Source organism: Pinus tabuliformis, chromosome 2_2 (assembly GCF_031772625.1).
Source record: "Pinus tabuliformis cultivar Carrire ecotype Pingquan chromosome 2_2, CPIR1, whole genome shotgun sequence".
Classification (NCBI taxonomy): Eukaryota; Viridiplantae; Streptophyta; class Pinopsida; order Pinales; family Pinaceae; genus Pinus; species Pinus tabuliformis.
The window spans coordinates 856,612,010-856,631,879 of record NC_142300.1 but is presented as its reverse complement, the minus strand read 5'-3'; the positions used below and the strand labels follow the sequence as shown (position 1 = coordinate 856,631,879).

Here is a 19,870-nt window from a genome sequence, read left to right as displayed (position 1 = left end):
ACTGAACACCTTTTGAATAACGCTTCTCTAAATCTTGAACAAACTTCTTCATTGGGCCAAAATGATCATTCTTCATAAGGAATTTTGCAAGTAGAGAACCCTTGCATTACAAGAATTATCACTTCTAAATTAGAAATTCATGGATGACTCAAAAAAATTCACCTACGTAATAAACATAGATTATGGAAACACTAGTCTACAATAAAAACCTAACAAGATAAAAAATGCAGACATGTTTCTTTTGCTAATAACCATTATACCTTCTTAAAAACAAATATTTATAGAGGTAACCACATTTATTATTTCAACAAAAACATTATAGTCATTCCAAAAATGCGGATTGCAAATAAAGTTTAATGTAGCTTAGCTTTATATCTTGAATGTTCAAAAGACTATGTTCGAAAAGTTCAAACTTGACAAGTCATAACTCAAAACCACACATTAACATCAATGGACGAAGCACGATCGTGAAAAAAGCTTCACGACACTTCCTAAACTAGGAGGCCTCTTCTTTTTCTTGCAGGATTTGACCACGTGTTAACCTGCAATTCAAAGATGCCACGACAACCATACCGTAAACTAAATCAATTTCCCCGGGCACATTGTGAGTTAGAGTGGATTCTAGAATTGTACATCATTCAAATTGAGTACCAATCCATTCAAAGCACCTACTTAATTGTTGTTACCACATAACCAGCCATGCAAATCCATGTTAACATGATTCAAATTCTCATAGTATAATTTATGTGTATTATGTGGAAATTACAACTCATGCATGCATAACAAGACAATAACTTCATGTATTCAACGCTGAACAGACAAATTATGACATCTCTGGCACCTTCTGCTCATAGTTGTTACAATAACATTGTTAAGTTTAGCAAGGATTTGTGTTAAAAGTTCTTTCCTTTTAATCAAGAAATTGGGCCTGAGCTTTTGAAAAAAAACCAGAGCAAACAACCAATGTTTCTTTGTAACATCGAACAAGTATTTTGTGAGTTCTGTGAATTCCAACCTACAAATAATTATATATACATTAAATATTAAAAAAATACACTAAACCAAAGCTAACATCTTTATGGAACACTTTGAAACCAGAGCCCTCAATTCTTGGCATCTCAAACCCTAATGCTGGTACCAATTTGTTGATGACACCTTTGTCATTTGGCAACACGGACGCCATACCCTTGACGCCTTTCAGTCCCATCTAAATAACATCTCCCCTTATATCCAATTCATTATGGAAATTGAATCCAACAAATCCCTCCCTTTCTTAGATGTCCTTGTCACTCGCCTTCCCAATGGCTCCCTCTTGCATCAAGTCTATAGAAAAAAGACTCATACTGACCGTTATATTCATGCCCTTTCTCATCACCACCCATCCCAAAATTTTGGTATTCTCAAAACCCTCTTCTCCAAGGCTTTAAAAATCTCTGCTCCCTAGTTTCTTTCAACAGAAAAATCTCATGTAGTCAAGGCTTTCAAAGCTAATGGCTATTCCTCTACTCACATTTCTAGAGCTCTCCAATCTGTTGCTCACCCTAAATCCAAACAGTCAGACCCCTCTCCCTCCTGTGGCCAAGTCACCCTCCCTTAGATTAAAGGGACCACCGATCTTATTACCAAGATTTTGGCTAAGAAAAGCATAAAAACTGTATTTAAACCCCACAAAACCCTCAAGAAATTGTTCCGATCGACCAAAGACTTATCAGATCCTATGCTAGGATCAAGGGTTTATAAAATTCCTTGTTCTTGCGGTAAATCTTACATTGGTCAAATAAGTCGTCCTTTCAAGGCCCGCCTCAAGGAACACATAATTGACACCAACCATAATCGTCTTTCAAAGTCAGCCATTGCAGAACACTCATACAAGTCCAATCACTTAATTTGCTTCAATAAATCCAAAATAATAGCTTCTGCACCTTTCTACAACTCTCGTAATATTCAAGAAGCCCTCAAAATTGAGAAGAACCCTAATAACTTTAATAGGGAGAATGGTTACAGGCTCAACCAATCTTAGAAACCTGTCATCCCCCATCTCACCCATTGACTCTTGAACCGTCCATGATCTCTGTTACCCCCCTTGCCCTCGATCCCCCTTTCGGGTTCCCCTTTTTGAGCACCTCTTAATCCTTTCCCCCCCTTTTTTGACCCCATCCTTTCTTTTATCTGATTTTGGTCATCCTAAAGAAGTTTCATTCCTTAACTTTATTTAACTAATAAATACAAGTATTCTTTTTTTTTTGACAAAGTTGGTTGCTGTATTAAATCTGAAAAATAAAAAACAGGAATTTGAATCCTGAGGTACATGAAGAGCCGGGATGGCTCAGGATCAGAGGAGTTACAGAAAGAATTTTTCTCCTTAGTCCTGCTTGTTCTGACTTTGAAAAAATCTAAACTGAGATATACTCTGACAAATTGGAACAATAGAAACTGACATTTGCATAGCATTTCTAAATTAAGTTAGCAGACAGTCCGCATTGCGCGCCTCTGTTTACAGAATGGGCGAGAGTGATAGCAGCTGAACTTGGGCGAAGGATGAGATAATAGGAACGTCCAGGTCACATTGAATCTAGGATCCTACACAAAGCAGAAACAAGAGGGATCGGTTCTGGAAAGGATGAATAGAATTAATCTGAATGATCAAAGCTGTAAATGAAACAGATCTAGACCATATTCCATCGTTGATGATAATCCTAATGCAGGCCTAGAACATCTGAAGGCAGTTCCTCTTGATAGAGCTGTCCGAAATGATGCTGAGTGAACTGATTCGATTCATGGCAGTGGCTGCAGAGACTCCTCGGCATTGCACAACAGACTTCCCATTGTTCTGTCACAAGCCTTGTTGGCGTGCCTGTCTGCTTGCTTGTTGAAAGAGCGGAGGATGTGATGAAACTGCAAATTTCCCATTGCCTGATGCAGGAGTTGGCAGCGTTGGATGATCTGTTGTAAGAGAGCATTCAAAGATTTTTTCTTTTGAGCCATTAGACTAATTACTATCGAAGAATCTCCAAAAACTTTTGCTGATCTTATACCAAGTCTGATGAGTTGTTTTAGCCCTTGATATAGGGCCAACGCTTCTGCCCTGTTGTTGGAGATATTCCCTAAACCCCATTCAAAATAGAGGACGCAGTCCCCATTGGCATTGGAGATCAAGCCCCCTGCTCCAGCAATACCTGGGTTTGACTTGGATGCCCCATCAAAGAAAAGGCAGAAACTATTACATTTTTGCAGCCAAATTGCAAACTCCTCCTCTTTGTACCTTATCTTCCAACTGTGGGTTTCCTGAGTGCGCTGTTCTCTCATTATACTGCCATTCTGAGTGCTGTGATTTTTGTCCAGGATATAGCTGATGAAGCTCCTTTCTTCCACACTGTACAGAGTTGCATCGATGTTGCTATGAGTTTTAACAGAAATCGTTTCAAGAGCTAGAGTCTTTGCCTTGTTGCAGGCAAATCTTGGAGTCGAGTTCTTATCCTTAAAGATTTTTCGATTTCTAACGAGCCAGATACTCCATAACATGGTGTATGGGAGAGTATTCCAGACCCTCTGCACTAAGTTGCTCTTCTTATTTTTCCAAGGGCAGTTCTTTTTCCAATATTGAATCGCATCACCTATGGAATGCTGGGAAATGCAAGGGAAGTTGTCAATGGGATACAATTCTTTCCAGCAGTCAATAGCAAAGGAACAGTCTACAAAGAGGTGTTGCATGGATTCTTCCGCAGCGTAGCAGTTGGGGCAGCGAGATGGACCGTTGATACCCCTCTTTTGTAAATTCTCTGCTGTTAAGATTTTCCCTTTTAGCAAGGTCCAGATAAAAAACTTAATTTTTGGGAGAGCCTCTGACTTCCACACCATTTTCCAGTGATTCCATATTGGCATAGGGAAGGTGCTGTAGCAAATGTGCTGGTGGGCTGCTTGAACTGTGTAATCTGAGCCAGTTGGGTCCCATCGAAAGCCATCCATCTCGTTCTTTTTGACGGGAGCTTTGCTGTGGAGGAGAGACTGCAGAATGGAAAGGCTAGAATTGAGAGCAATGGGAACATCAGGGAAAGACCAACCAAGCCAGAGATGGGATAGAGGATCCCAACTAGAAATTTGATCGAGATAATGGATACCCTTACTGTTGAGATAAGAGAGAATATGAATGGTTTCATCATGACTATTTATTGGTTGTTGTCCCATAATTTTATCAGCTCCAATCTTAATACTAGCTCCTCCCTTGGGCACTTTAGATATATTCTGGGCAATGAATGGAATAGCTTTTTTACATAAGTGCCAGATTTTTGAGGAATCTCTATTGGGTATAGCAGAGTCTAGTAGTTTCTATCTCGAGCAGTTCAAATATTTGATTTCCAGAACCCTTTTCCACCAAGTAGAAGAACCAGTGATGAGCCTCCAAACAATCTTCCCTCTGAAGGCAAGGTTTAGAAATTTGGGGGATCTAACGCCGAGACCTCCTCTGTCCTGGGTTTGGATGACTTGTTTCCAACTGACTAAATTGAATTTCTTTTTATCGGTTTTCCCTCCTTGCCAAAGGAAGTGACGAAGGATTACATCCATTTTGTTATGAAAGGAAGCTGGGGCTTGATATAAGGAGAATCGATAAAGGGGGAGAGAGGAAATACCAGATTTAAGGAGGATGAGACGGCCTGCTGGGTTGAGCCAAGCTGAACCCCACTGCTGCACTTTCCGCTTCACCTTATCGATGATGATGTCCCACGTTCCTGCCTTCAGAGGTCCTAGGCTCACAGGCATGCCCAAGTAGGAGAAATGCGTCCACTCAAGGTTGCAAGGGACTCCAAAAATATTTGCGATATTATGGATGACCTGATTTGTTGCATTCCATCCAAATATACAACTTTTTAACTGATTAACCAAACCTCTTGAATACCCCATAAATTTGTCGAGAAGGATCTTGAATCTCCTTGCTATAATGGTGGAGGCTCCTCCAATTAGCAAGGTGTCATCGACGAACTGAGAGTGATTGATATTTAATTATTAGGGGTTTACGCAGTGCATTATATTAGATATCGTTTTTGGGATTCAACTGCGTTAAGTAAGTCATTAACGTATGACCATTTCCATGAGAGGTAGTCGTAACTGACTAATTTCTCATGATTTTTGAATTGTTCACTTAGCACTCATTGCATCGGGTGATGCTCACAGAGGTGAAGAAGTGGGATTGAAACTAGTGAAATGAATCACATAGCATCGATCGTCACTTCCGGGGCTTGCACCCGGTAACCAGGACTTCCCGGGAGGTCACCCATCCTAGATCTCCTCTGGCTCAAGCGCGCTTAACTGTGGAGTTTTCCCCGCAATCAAGCCCACTTAGCTTGCTACCCCATTTGCAAAACCTTAGCAAGAATTGTGCCTCATGAACCATTCAAGTAGAGATCCCTTCACTCTTTTTGAATTTAAGTATTAGGGGTTTACGCAGTGCATTATATTAGATATCGTTTTTGGGATTCAACTGCGTTAAGTAAGTCATTAACGTATGACCATTTCCATGAGAGGTAGTCGTAACTAACTAATTTCTCATGATTTTTGAATTGTTCACTTAGCACTCATTGCATCGGGTAATGCTCACAGGGGTGAAGAAGTGGGATTGAAACTAGTGAAATGAATCACATAGCATCAATCGTCACTTCCGGGGCTTGCACCCGGTACCCAGGACTTCCCGGGAGGTCACCCATCCCAAATCTCCTCTGGCTCAAGCGCGCTTAACTGTGGAGTTTTCCCCGCAATCAAGCCCACTTAGCTTGCTACCCCATTTGCAAAACCTTAGCAAGTATTGTGCCTCATGAACCATTCAAGTAGAGATCCCTTCACTCTTTTTGAATTTAAGTATTAGGGGTTTACGCAGTGCATTATATTAGATATCGTTTTTGGGATTCAACTGCGTTAAGTAAGTCATTAACGTATGACCATTTCCATGAGAGGTAGTCGTAACTGACTAATTTCTCATGATTTTTGAATTGTTCACTTAGCACTCATTGCATCGGGTGATGCTCACAGGGGTGAAGAAGTGGGATTGAAACTAGTGAAATGAATCACATAGCATCAATCGTCACTTCCGGGGCTTGGACCCGGTAACCAGGACTTCCCGGGAGGTCACCCATCCCAGATCTCCTTTGGCTCAAGCGCGCTTAACTGTGGAGTTTTCCCCGCAATCAAGCCCACTTAGCTTGCTACCCCATTTGCAAAACCTTAGCAAGTATATTGATATTCTTGACTCCATTTCCGTATTTGATTCCAGTGATGAGGCCCACTCTTCTGTTGTAGTCCAGAGCTTGACTAAAGGATTCAGCCATAAGGATAAATAAATACGGGGAAATGGGGCAACCCTGTCTGAGACCCCGGGAGGATTGAAAGGCTTTACCCGGTCTACCATTAACCAAGGGGGAAATCCAAGGCCCAGAAATGCAAGCAGTGATGAGGCTAATGAAGGGCAACTCAAAACCCATCTTTTTTAAAACAGCTATAAGGAAAGAATGCCTAACTCTGTCAAAGGCGTTAGCAAGGTCGAGTTTAAGGATAAACCCTTTCTCCTTCCTAGAGAGGCTCGAGTGAATGGCTTCTTGAACTAAGAGAATGGAGTCAGTAATTTGTCTGTTGGCCAAGAACCCTCCTTGATTGTCCGAGATCAGAGAGGGGAGGAGGGGTTTGAGACGAGAGGCAAGGATTTTAGACAAAATTTTATAGGAGGAGTTGCAGAGGGAAATGGGTCTAAACCGAGAAAAAGAAGTGGGCTTGTTTTCTTTAGGGATGAGAGCCAGAAAAGTGGCGTTGGTGTATCCTCCTATTTTACCCTTTCTCTGGATCCATCTGATCATCTTAGTCAAGTCCTTTTTGATTAAACCCCAAAAATCCCTGTAGAAACAAATGGGGAATCCATCAGGGCCGGGAGCCTTATCAGGATTCATAGTCCATATCATTCTTCTGATTTCTTCCTCTTCAACTTCCTTTATCAGGCTGTCGTTCATTTCTTTGGTGATTTCCTTGGGCAAGTATTGAAGAAAGTCGGCATAATCCTCTTCTCCTTTGGTTTCTGTTAGAAGCTCTCTGTAATATTCAACGGCAACTCTTTTGATGGCCTCTTGGGTATTTTGCTGGTTGCCTTCATTGTCCAAAATTGAGCTAACATGTTCTTGGTTTTTCTTGCCGTGGCCTGTTTGTGAAAAAAAGTTGTATTTTTATCATCGCCTTGTAGCCAGAGCTGCCTTGACTTTAGTCTCCATTTTAACTCTTATTCTCTGTTTATGTGACTCAGCTGTACGTAGAGTGAGCCTTCTTGCTCCTTATTTTGATGAGAGAGGCCCTGAACCTCTATCATTCTTTGGATGCATTCAAGTTCATTTTTAATTTTCTTTTTGGTCTCTTCAGGTTCTTTGTAATTGGCTCTAGCCCATTCTTTGATGACCTGTTTGGTTCTTCTCAGTTTAGTTTCCCAAATGAAACCTGGTGAGCCTTCAACGTGCTGGTTCCAGGATCCCTGAACAATTTCTCTGACAGCCGGATCCCAATTCCAAAGAGGACTGTATCTAAACGGAATTGGCCCGAGAGGACAGTGAGTTTCCAGCGTGAGTGTAATGGGGTAATGATCAGAGGCTGAGGTGGATAAAATGCTAGCGTACCCCACAGAAAAGGAGGAGAGGAAGGATACATTAATTAAGAATCTGTCCAGCCTTTCCATTATGTTGCCATTGCCAAGCCTGCGGTTGGTCCAAGTGTACCTACGATTTTTTGGTACAACGTCCACCAGTTCATGGTCTCGGATGATAGCTTCCAAACGACCTCTGGAAGGGTCAGGCGAAAAGCAACCTCCCCTTTTTTCATTGGCATGTAAGATCAGACTAAGATCACCTGCCACTATAATATTTGAAGTTGTTTCTACATCGATGCTAGCCTTCAAATCGTCCTAGCAACTTTCCTTTTCTCTGTAATGGTTGGGGGCGTAGACATTGTAGATAACTGCTGATTGATTATCTATATTACTATCCAGAACCGTTCTGATCCAATGCTGATGTAAATTTACTGATGTGCAGTTCCATTTGCTATGATCCCAAAAGGTGGCAATTCCACCGGAAGCTCCTCTTGAGTCACTGGTACAACCTTTGTATTGTTTCTGCTGATCAATTATTCCTCTTATTTCTTGCTGCTCTAGTTTTGTCTCCTGAATCAAAATAATTTATGGTTTTTCACTATGTATAAGATCTCTAAGGGCTAAAACTTTGGAGAGATGCCCTAGACCCCTACTGTTCCAAGACAACATTTTCATCATTGGGTGACTGGTTTACGAAGAGGTGCTCGCGTCTCTTGAGTTGTCTCCTTCTCATGTTGCCCCAAGGTGAAAGCTTTTATAGGGGTTTGGGTGCCCATGGCTATGTCTTTTTGAACGTTCTCGTCTCTATGCTACTTGGCCGATTTTCTACCAGGAGCTGGTTTCTTGTAAGCGTCGTAGGAGGATCCATGGTCTTTAGACGTGCTTTTGGTAAGCCTAGGAAGAGGGGGATCGAGAGAAGCCTACGAAGGGATGATCAGGGGGGGAGAAGGATCTGAAGGTTCAGAGGGAATCAAGGGGAGCAGAGAGGGATCCTCGGGAGGAGGATCGAGGGAAGATAAAACAAAAAAGGGGTTGGAAGAGGAAGGGAGGGGCGGATCAGGAGGGGGTTGAGCAGAAAGGGGAGGGGAGGATGAGGAGGGGCGAGGAGCAGAGGGAACAGGAGGGTCAGATTCCAGAGGAGCTTTGGATGCTGGGGCAGACTTCTTCTTTTTGACTGGTTCCCAATGGCCTTCTTGATCACCGCTCTCTGCATCAACAAGTTTAGGACATCGATTGGCAAAGTGGCCGTATTCGTGACATACCTTGCATTTAAAAGGAATCTGCTCGTAATCGAGCTGCTGGATATGGCTCCATTCGTCCACTTTCAGTTTTATCGCTTCGGGGAGTCCTTTGCCAAGGTCCACTTCGACACAAATCCTCGCACATGCCTGCATGTTCTCTTTCGATTCGCTGCGATCTATGTATTTGCCTATTGCGTTCCTGATGGCTCGAACAGATTCATCTCCCCAGCAGTAGAGTGGGAGATGGGGAAGACGAACCCAAACCGGAACGACGCTGGGAACGTCCAGTTCAGGGTCAAAATCTGGAGTCCATTTGTTGAGGTACAGGCCCCTGGAGTCCATGAAATAGGGCCCATTTCTGAAAATTAAGTCCTTATCCTCTTTAGATTCGAAGTGGAATGTGAAATATCCTTTCCCACAAAACCTTATGGAGATCTTCCCTTTAATTTTATCAGTCCAATTTCTTTCAACCCATCTTTGAACGGTTCTAGGAGAAGTCCAGAGGCCTGTGAATTGACCTATGAGGCCTTTTTCAGCCAGAGACAGAGCAACCATGCAGGGCAAGACTGGAGGCAACTGAACATCTTGGAGCCCATCCAGCAAATTCACAAATTTTGAGAGGGCAGGTCTGGGCCGCTGTGGGGGGAGCGATTTCACCAGGGTTGAGAATGCGCTTTGCGAATCTAGCCCTTCCGAAGGGGGATCCGGAGGGTCCATGGCTGGGGCCGAGGCCCAGGCGGCCGCAAGCAGATCGTAGAGTCAAAGGAGGGTGCGCGCGGGAGCCACAACGTCGAGTCCTTCCAATCCTTCTTAATATAACCTATCATAAATACAACTATTCTTTATCATCAAAGAATTGCATAAATTCTTTACCCCGTCTAATCCTCTAACACAAAAATTCATTACTTATTAATAATTTTCGCTTCATTTCCCTTCATTTATTAAAGGTTGGATCAAATTTATCTAATTTTTTTTTTTTTTTAGACAAAGTTCGGGTGCTATATATTGATCTGAAAAAGGAGGAGGCTGTTCGCCATACATATAGAGCTTCATAAGCATTCTGGATCCAAGGAATTACAAAAGGGTTCTTTTCCTTGATCCTTGTTTTAGTATTTCTGCCTCTGAGGCTTCTTAAACTACTGTAGATCCGGACAAACTGCAGACACCAAAATTTACAACTACATAACATAATTAATCTATCTCTATGTGACTGATCTTCCTTGCAGTAGACGCTTCTGGATTAGGATCAGGCTCATTCTGTTTAGCGCTGGAAGAGGATGGAATATCTTTGAAATGCTTGTCCATCATGAATTTGAGGATAGTGAGCGATTCTTCAGCATGGCTACATCTATTGGCCAGATTGTTAAATTGCTCATGTAAGGAGCTGACCCTGTGAAGGAATAGGTTTATCTCAGCCCGGTATTTCTCATTAAGGATTCGGTATTGGTCTTCTAGCCTTGCCTCTAGACTTCGCACTTGATCCTCCATGGCCCGCTGCTGAGCTCGCAGTTCCTCGAATTCAGCCTGAAGGTCTCTGCAATGAAAGCAGTCTTCCGGGCGATCCATTAACGCTGAGTGGTTTTTGACTACTCTATTTTCTTCTTTAACACAGGGGCTCGGATCTCTCTGCTTGCTGCAAACTGCTTCCACAGCGCGCGCAGAGTTGCTGTGCTTTGGTTGGCTCCCACGAACTATATGAAGACTGGCGGAAGCGGGATTGCTCGTCTGCCCACGAACTATATGAAGACTGGCGGAAACGGAATTGCTCGTCTGCTCGTGAACACAGTCGTTCTCAATGTGTTGGAGGTTCATGTAGTTTAATCTATATATAGAAACTGTCTTCAGGCTTGAGGAGCGGGAAAGGGTCCAATTACATCTCCCAATGCTCCAGATCATGGTCAAAGACTTAATCTGAATTGCACATGTGGTCTGCCTGCGAGGACAATTTTCACCTGCATTTCGCTTGGTTCCTATACTCTGAGTAGATCTCCCAATCTTGCTTCTGAACAAAATCTTGTCTACCATACCTGTTCTGCCAAGTGAGTTGATTGTTTGCCGGCTGTCATAGATTCTAGTATCCACAATGCACTTGCTGCTGACTAGAAGTGGAATGATCATGGTAACAGTTGTAAGGAGGATTTATTGTTACAGCTCAGAATTCCTTTGGGGCGCTCACATGCCCTGTTGGCGCACTTATCAGCCTCCTTATTCAGTCCACGGAGGATGTGGTAAAAGGTGATTTCTTCCATGGAGGCTCGAAGAATCTGGTTCCTGTAGTTTATCTGCTGTAAAAGGATGTTCGGCGTGCTCAGCCTCTGCGCCATGAGTCTAATGATAATTGCTGAGTCCCCGAACACTATAACCTTCCTTATTCCTAACTTAATCAGCTGAGTGAGGCCCTGGAACAATGCTAGCCCTTCTGCCCTGTTGTTGGACATTTCCCCCAGTCCCCATTCGAACCGAAGAATGATTTCGCCGTTAGCATTGCATATAAGTCCCCCTGCACCGGCTTGGCCCGGATTTAGTTTAGAGGCGCCGTCAAAGAATAAGTAAAACTTATTACAGTTGCTCAACCAGCTTGCAAATTCCGCTTCCTTTAACCTCAGCTTCCAGGCCCTGTTGATTTCTTTCCTTTGAGTCTTTCCTTGGTTTAATTCCTGAGCACTAGTTATGTTCTCTTGGACATAACTGATCAGGTTCCTTTCTTCAATACTGTAATTAGTGATCTCTATCTTACCTTTGGTGTGGACAGTGATTGTCTCCACCGCTAAGTTCTGTGCCTTGAGACACATTGCTCTGATATTAAAGCCTTTCTCCTGGAACACCCGTCTATTTCGAGCCAACCAGATTCTCCATAAGAGAGTTAGAGGAATGGCATTCCATATCCTTTGCGTTAATTTACTATCTTTCCCTTTCCATGGGCAATTTTTCTTCCATTTATGAATTGTGTCTGCAATGGTTGCCTGAGGCTCCCATGGAGCACCCCCGATTGAGGCCAACTTTCTCCAGCATTCATCTGCAACCGGGCAATCTATGAACAAGTGTTGAATGGTTTCCTCTGACCTGCAGCAATTCGGGCATCTAGATGGTCCCATTATACCTCTTTTCTTTAGATTCTCTGCTGTTAATATTTTCCCTTTCAGGAGCAGCCAGATGAAGAATTTGACTTTGGGGGGTGCTTCTGCTCTCCAAACAAGTTTCCATTGGTTCCAGATATCCTGTGGAAAGGTGCTATCACATAGATGTTGGTACCCTGCTTTAGCTGTATATTGAGTTCCTGTTGGGTCCCAACGATAGCCATCTTGCTTGCCTTTCTGAATCGGGGCTTTACTATGGAGGAGGTTCTTTAAGGCAGCAAGACTGGTTTCTAGCTCCCTGGGGTAATCCGGAAATTTCCAACCTACCCATGCTTGGGAATGGTTGTCCCAATGTGATATTTGAGCTAAGTACCATATTCCTTTTCCATTCAGCCAGTTTATGGCCGGGGTAGCCTCCATTTTTGAGCCAATAGGTTGCTGTCCAAGAATTCTGTCTGTAGAGAAATTGATGCTACTACCCCCTCCTGGGACTTTTGAGATGTTTGGAGACATGAAGGGTATGACTTTCTTGCAGAGTTGCCAAATTTTTGTGCTATCTCTGTTGGGAATGTTGGTTTCCAGAAGCTGTTGCCTCGAGCTGTTCAAGTATTTTGCCTCTAGAACTCTCTTCCACCAAGCTGCAGGTCCTGTGATCATTCTCCATATTATTTTAGCTCCAAGAGCTAAGTTCAACAATTTTGGAGATCTTATTCCTAACCCTCCCTTTTCCTGAGTCTGAATGATATTCTTCCAGCTGACAAGGTTGAATTTTCTTTTTTCCGTTTTCCCTCCTTGCCAAAGGAAATGTCTGAGGGCTCTTTCCATTTTAAGATGGAAAACAGCAGGAGCTTGGCATAAAGAAAAACGATAAATGGGAAGAGAGGCCAAACCTGATTTGAGAAGAACAAGCCGTCCTGCTGGGTTCAACCACATGGTGCCCCATTGTTGGATTTTTCTCTTTATTTTGTCAAGAATTTCATTCCATGTGTCAGCTTTCAGCGGTCCCATACTTACTGGCATCCCTAGGTAGGTGAAATGGCTCCAGGCAAGCTTGTAGGAGACTTCTAATATATTTGCAATGTTATGGATGGTGCGAGTTGAAGTGTTCCAACCATATATGCAACTTTTTTGCTGGTTGATCTTCCCCCCTGAGTATTCCATGAATTGATCTAATATCTTTTTAAATCGCCTTGCTATCATGCTGGACGCTCCTCCGATCAGAAGGGTATCGTCTGCGAATTGGGAGTGATTGATGTTCTTTGTTCCTTGCTCAAATTTGATGCCTGTGATTAGCCCTATTCTCCTATTGAAGTCCAAGATTTGGCTAAGGGACTCGGCCATGAGAATAAACAAGTAGGGAGACAAGGGGCAGCCTTGTCTAAGACCTCTAGAGGATTGGAAGGCGGCACACGGTCTCCCATTGATCAGAGGAGAGATCCAGGGTTCGGAAATACAGGCTTTAATCATTGTGATGAAGGAGGAATCAAAACCCATTTTGTGAAGGACAACAAAAAGAAAGGAGTGCCTTACCCTGTCAAAGGCATTGGCAAGGTCCAACTTTAGAACAAATCCTTTCTCCTTTCTGCTTATGCTTGAGTGGATAGCCTCTTGCACAAGGAGAATAGAGTCGGAGATGTGCCTATTGGGAAGGAAACCTCCTTGGTTTTCTGAGATCAGAGATTGATTTTGGGGCTTGAGCCTAGATGACAAAATTTTTGTGATAATTTTGTATGTTGAATTACATAGAGATATTGGCCGAAATCTAGAGAAGGTGGAGGGTCTATTCTCTTTCGGGATTAGGGCTAGATAGGTAGAGTTGGTGAATCCCCCCATTTTGCCTTTCTTTAAGACCCAGCAAATCATCTTGATGAGGTCCTTTTTTATCAATTGCCAATGTTCTCTGTAGAAGCTAATTGGAAACCCGTCCGGTCCTGGAGCTTTATCTGGATGAAGACTCCAAATCGCTTTCTGGATTTCTTCTTCTTCTACTTCTTTCTTGAGGTCGCTGTTCATTTCTTGGGTAACTCCTTTGGGTAGATGCTGTAATAAACTTGAGTAGTCTTCCTCTCCTTTATCCTCAGTCAGAAGGTTCTTGAAATGAGCGGTGGCTGCTTCCTTTATGGCTTCCTGAGTATTGTAGCTGTACCCTTCACTGTCCTTAATTGTGCTCACTGTGTTTCTAGCCTTTCGAACTGTAGCTTGCTTGTGAAAGAATGAAGTATTTTTGTCTCCCTCCTGGAGCCAGAGCTGTCTTGACTTCAATCTCCATTTGGTTTCTTCGTCGTTTGTGGTTTGCCTCAGTTGAGAGTATAAATTTATTTCACTCTCTTTGGCTTGCTGTGACAGCCCAAAGGCTTCAATATTTCGTTGCACTTCCTCCAACTCTTGCTTGATTTTCTTTTTGCTCAGCTTAGGTTCTTGGTAGTTGTTCTTTGCCCAAGTTTTTAGAGCCTGTCTTACTCTTTTTAATTCAGTTTCCCAGATATAGGTTGGGGAGCCTTCCACATGTTGTATCCAAGCCTGCCGCACCACGTCATTTGCTGCAGAGATACGATTCCATATGGAACTGAATTTGAAGGGGAGAGGTCCTAGCCGACATTGACTATTCAAAGTGAGCGTTATTGGATAATGATCAGAGGCGGAGACATTAAGGATATTTGACTGGCCTGTTGTGAAAGTGGACAGATACGTTACACTTATGAGGAACCTGTCAAGGCGCTCCATAATATTGCCAACTCCTATTCTTCTGTTGCTCCAGGTATATCTTCTGTTCTTGGGCCTGATATCTACAAGGTCTTGCTCCTCCATTATACTCTCGAGACGATTTCTGAAAGGATCCGGATTGAAATGTCCCCCTCTTTTCTCATTTGCATGCAAAACTAAATTTAAATCCCCTGCAATAATGAGATTGCTGTCCCGCTCCTCTTCTATACTAGCCTCCAACGTGTTCCAACATACCTCTTTCTCTCTATACTGATTCAGAGCATATACATTATAGATTACGACCGCTGCTCCACCTGTCTTACTTTCTAGGCTAACACTGATCCAATTCTGGTGTATTCTGGTGGAGTTACAATTCCATTTATTACTATCCCACATTGTTAAAATACCTCCTGAGGCTCCTCTTGCTTCACTTGCGCATCCACTGTAACGCTTTTGCTGGTTGATGACTCTATTAATTTCTGATTGGTCTTGCTTTGTTTCTTGGATGAGAATGATTTCGGGTTTTTCACTTTGGATTAAATCCTTGAGGGCTGCTATCTTGGAGGGGTGCCCTAATCCCCTGCTGTTCCAGGATAGTATATTCATCATGATTTACTGGTTACATGGAGAGGTGCTCGCCTCTCTTTGCCTTTGTTGTTGTTTTCTTTATCCGAATGCCCAAGAATAAAGGATTCTATTGGAGTCTGAGAGCCCATTGCTATGTCTTTCTAGGTACTCTCTTCTCTCTGCTGTTTAGCCGATTTTCTGCCAGGCCCGTGTTTCTTTGGAGCTTCGCTGGGCGCCCCATGATCCTTTGAAGAACTTCTGGTAATCCTGGTGGAGGGGGAGTCAGGGGGAGGATGGGAAATGAGCGGAGGAGAGGGATGGAGGGGAGGGTCAGAGGAGGGGAAATCAGGCACTGATTCTTCCTCGGAAAGGGAAGCGAAGGGATTAGAGGATGGAGGGATCTGAAGCCCGAGGAGGAGAGGAAGGATGATGAAGGGGGGGCTGCTGGGAGGAGGAAGAGGGATGATGCTGGGACTGAAGGGGAGGGTGCTGATGGGAAGGACCAGGGGCTTCAGAGTCTGAAGGCTTGAGGGGAAGGGATGATGATTTTTTTCGTTTAACAGTTTCCCATTGTCCATCTTGTTCTTCTGATTCAACATTAACTATTTTGGGACATCTATTTGCAAAGTGACCATATTCGTGACATACCTTGCATTTGAAGGGTATTTGCTCGTAATCCAGCTGCTGGATATGGCACCAATCATCTACTTTCAGTTTGATTGCTTCCGGTAGTCCACGGCCCAGATCAACCTCCACGCAAATCCGCGCACAGGCCTGCATGTTGTCTTTGGGTTCACTGCGGTCTATGTATTTCCCAACCGCGTTCCCTATTGCTTTCACAGAGTCGTCTCCCCAGCAGTGAAGTGGGAGATGAGGAAGTCTCACCCAGACTGGAACAGCACTTGGAATATCAAGTTCAGGGTCGAAGTCCGGGGTCCATTTGTTGAGATAGAGGCCCCTGGAATCCATAAAGTAAGGTCCGTTTCTGAATATAAGGTCTTTATCTTCCTTGGTTTCAAAGTGAAAGGTAAAATATCCTCTACCACAGAATCTGATGGATATTTTGCCCTGGATCTTGTCCGACCAATTTCTTTTGACCCATCTTTGCACTGTTTTGGGAGATGGCCATAGTCCTGTAAATTGCCCGATTAACCCTTTCTCTGCTAGGGAAATGGCTGCCATGCGTGGAATGGTCGGAGGCAGAAGAACTTCCTGTAAACCATCCAGCTTCTTCACAAATTTTGTTGCAGTTGGTCTAGGTCTTGACGGAGGTAGAGATTTCACCAAGTTTGAGAAAGCTCGCTGCAGCTCCGGATCCCCACTGGGCGGATCCGGAGGATCCATGGTTCAGATCGCTCAGACGCAGGAAGGCTCAGGCGAAGGCGCAGGTTTCAGGCGCGCGCGCAGTCCGTCCGTAGAATCAGGGCATTATTGTTGAGCTTGATGGTTTAGAGTATCAAATTTATCTAATTAATTAATAACAAATATAGATAAATATAATTGTTATTATTTTATCTATATTTGTTCTTAATAAGTTAAAATAATTTTAAATTTACAAGTACATTTTAATTCTTTAATCAATGTTTAAATATTTATTAATTATTAATAATTTTTTAGCGAATTCTTAATTTCTTCAATAATTAAAATATAATTTCCCTTTTTTCATAGGAATTCTCGTTTAATTTGGTTAATAATAAATATTTTGTGAATTTACCAATCCCCCTTCATCTTATTAATCCCTAATTCTTAGATCTAATTCATTTAATTTTGTCATATTTAATTTCATAATACAAATATAGATGAATATATTTATATTTACTGTTCATTTTTTTCTTTTCAAATTCTCTAATTAATGTTTGAATATTTAATCTCCAAATTTCAACTAATTCTTAATTTTTCAACTAATTCATGTTTCGATTTTTTTTTTTTTTAATTCATTTCTCTCTTTGCTTTTCGATCATCTTAGTTGTTAAGTGTTTTTGGAATTAATATTTCATTTTTCATGAAATAGATGGTCAAATATTACTTATTAATTTGAACTTCTGACTGTTATTTTTGACAATGGATAGAAATCCCATCCTAAACGTTAAGAAAAATCACATACATTATTCCAGAAACCAAAATACAACTTTTCCCACTTTAACATCATATTCTTTTTTAAAAACCATTTTTAAAAGAAACCAAAATACAAGTTTTTCCACTTTAAGATCATATTCTTTTCCATTTTTAGACAATGGGCTAATTTTTTTTTATAACCAACCTGAAAGGCTCCACATCACACTTCTGCCAAAATAAACAACCCGAAAGAGTGACTGCTCAGATTTGCGATCATATTCTATGCATGTATCCTTCAAAGGAACGTGGACATCTATATTTCATGTATAACCAGCCCATTGAAGCTCGGAAAGCTTCTGGAACGAACCCTGAGTTTTCAAAGGAGTTCTTTAACCACTCTCGTAAATAGTGAGCTGGGTTACCTCAGCCCAGTTCTTCGCATATCCTCTGTATCTGCTCTTGTTTAAGTAGCGGACTCTGGTTATATCCTCACTGAAGCAATTTTTGCAGGTGAGTTCCGTCCATGTCCGTGTAGTTTCAGATTTCCAATTTGATAAATTTAATTTTATAATTGTTTTATATATTTCCAAAGTATTGATTCAGGTTATGAATAGGTTTCAGAGTAAACAATGGAGTATAGAAGCCCGAGTTTCGTCCCTCCTTCAGGAGGATATTACTGTAGAAGAAGCCGTAGCCCTAGTCCGAGGGGTCGATATGGTCGTCGGTCGAGGGACGGTCCTACAAGTCTGTTTGTTCGTAATATACGTCGGGATTGCAGGTGTTTTTTTTCTTGACAATTCCACTTGTTTAAAGATTGCAAAATTTGAAAGAGTTTTTAAGGTAAAACCGGCCAATAGGCTGTGAAATTTAACCAGTTTTAAAGGTAATATATGCCAATTTGTTCTTAACAGAGTATAATGGTTGGCTTTTGAACCTTCTTGAAAAATATTCCATGTTGAATATATTTACCGAAATAACCTAACCCCTTCTTTGCAAGATTTACATAGAAATATGCATAATCAGTTTTAAAGGTAATATATGCCAATTTCTTCTTAACATACAGTGCTTTTGAACCTTCTTTGTGAAGATCGACTCTAATTTTCGCAGGATTTAAGTGCCTATGAAAACATTACCCCTTTTATTTTTTCTCCTTTCTGTCAGAGATATACAAACTTCAGAAATTTAGAAGGTCCTGTACTTTTTAATGGGACGAGTTAAAAATATTTTATTTTATTTTTTTCCTTCAAATTGTTGTAATTTGGTTTAAGTGGAAACATTGACAAGCCGTTCTAGTTCCTTGAAGTTTAAAATTCATTTTTTTTTTAATTGCTTGCTTCAACCTTTTGCTTATAAAGTTTGTCAAAATTCTGAATATTCAAGTCATATATTGTTTTCCTTCAATATTTTCGTTGATAATGCTTCAAATAAACTAAAATTATGGGCCAGCCATATTCCCTAAGTTATTAAGAAGGAAACTACATTAAAAAACTTAAATCCTCTTCTTATAAACTACTCTTGGAAATTCATATCCACTGTATCTTTACACCATAAATCTTGAGAACCCAATCAAGTCTCCAAATCCTTCTAGACGTGCATAGATGAGTGTAAGTCTACCATAAATCCTGAGAACCCAATCAAGTCTCCAAATCCTTTCAAACATGCATAGAGAATGGACGAGACAAGAAAAGATGAGTGTAAGTCTCCTCATTTGCTTTACACAATGAACACCTTCCAAGGCCAATCTTGTTCCTCCATTGAAGTAGTTCCCAAATCAATACTCTCTTATTGAGGATCAACCACATGAACAATGTACTCTTAGGTGGAGCCTTAGCCTTCCACAATATGAACAATGTACTCTTAGGTGGAGCCTTAGCCTTCCACAATTTTGACTGCCACCATCTGATGTCAGTAGGGTTGAGGGGTTGTAGAAATAGATAGTCGAACTTCGTAGTGTAATCACCCTCGATCTTATTCATTGCCCATACTAAATTGTTGGTATCCCCACTCAACCTTATATGGGCTCTTCTCATTTCAGTTAGAAAGGATTTCCATCCTAACTCATCTCATCATTTAACCTTATTTCCTGTGCCGACAACCAACCTTGGGATTGTGGGGTAGTTTCAATTGGTTTGCCCACCATACCTAGTGTGCACCTCCCTAACTCCTGCAAGGGTAAGATCAAATTTAAGTAAGAAAGACCCCTTAAGCCAGATTCCATGATTGCATCAATTCTTATCTGCATTTGTGTTGATGTTTGTAGCTCTCAGGCAGGTACTTTTGCATAGGTCTTGTTTTTAGGCATGCAGAAGTCGCCCACAATCTCGTTAGTCACCTGCTCTAGTGTGAGCAAGATTGCTAATGTAACTTAGCCTAAGTCTAACTTAGAAAAAAACACATATTATTATGTTGACTTATTGAGCTAAAATAAACTTAGGAAAAGTAAATAAATTACTTTAGTGAATAAGTTTTAATCTTAACCATTGATCTCAAGTGAGGCGAGATCTAATCTCGACAATTAATCACTTTGGAGATTAGGGTTAGGGTTAGGGATTTAGGTCAATATAAAGTTATAAAAGCAAGGCTAAGGAGAGGAGAAAGACACACTACAACAATAAAAG

The 19,870-nt window shown here is 41.7% G+C and overlaps 1 protein-coding gene across 2 annotated transcripts in view; it reads left to right on the top strand.

Moving 5' to 3' along the window:
- The first annotated feature begins 17,502 nt into the window (after positions 1-17,502).
- Positions 17,503-19,870, top strand: part of LOC149195671 (serine/arginine-rich SC35-like splicing factor SCL33) — a 110,467-nt gene continuing 108,099 nt past the window's right edge. For both annotated transcript variants that reach the window (XM_089405401.1, XM_089405402.1), the window contains exons 1-2: positions 17,503-17,762; positions 17,867-18,030. In XM_089405401.1, coding sequence (XP_089261527.1) covers positions 17,882-18,030 — 149 coding nt within the window. In that variant the 5' untranslated portion in view covers positions 17,503-17,762; positions 17,867-17,881. The remainder of the gene's footprint in view (positions 17,763-17,866; positions 18,031-19,870) is intronic.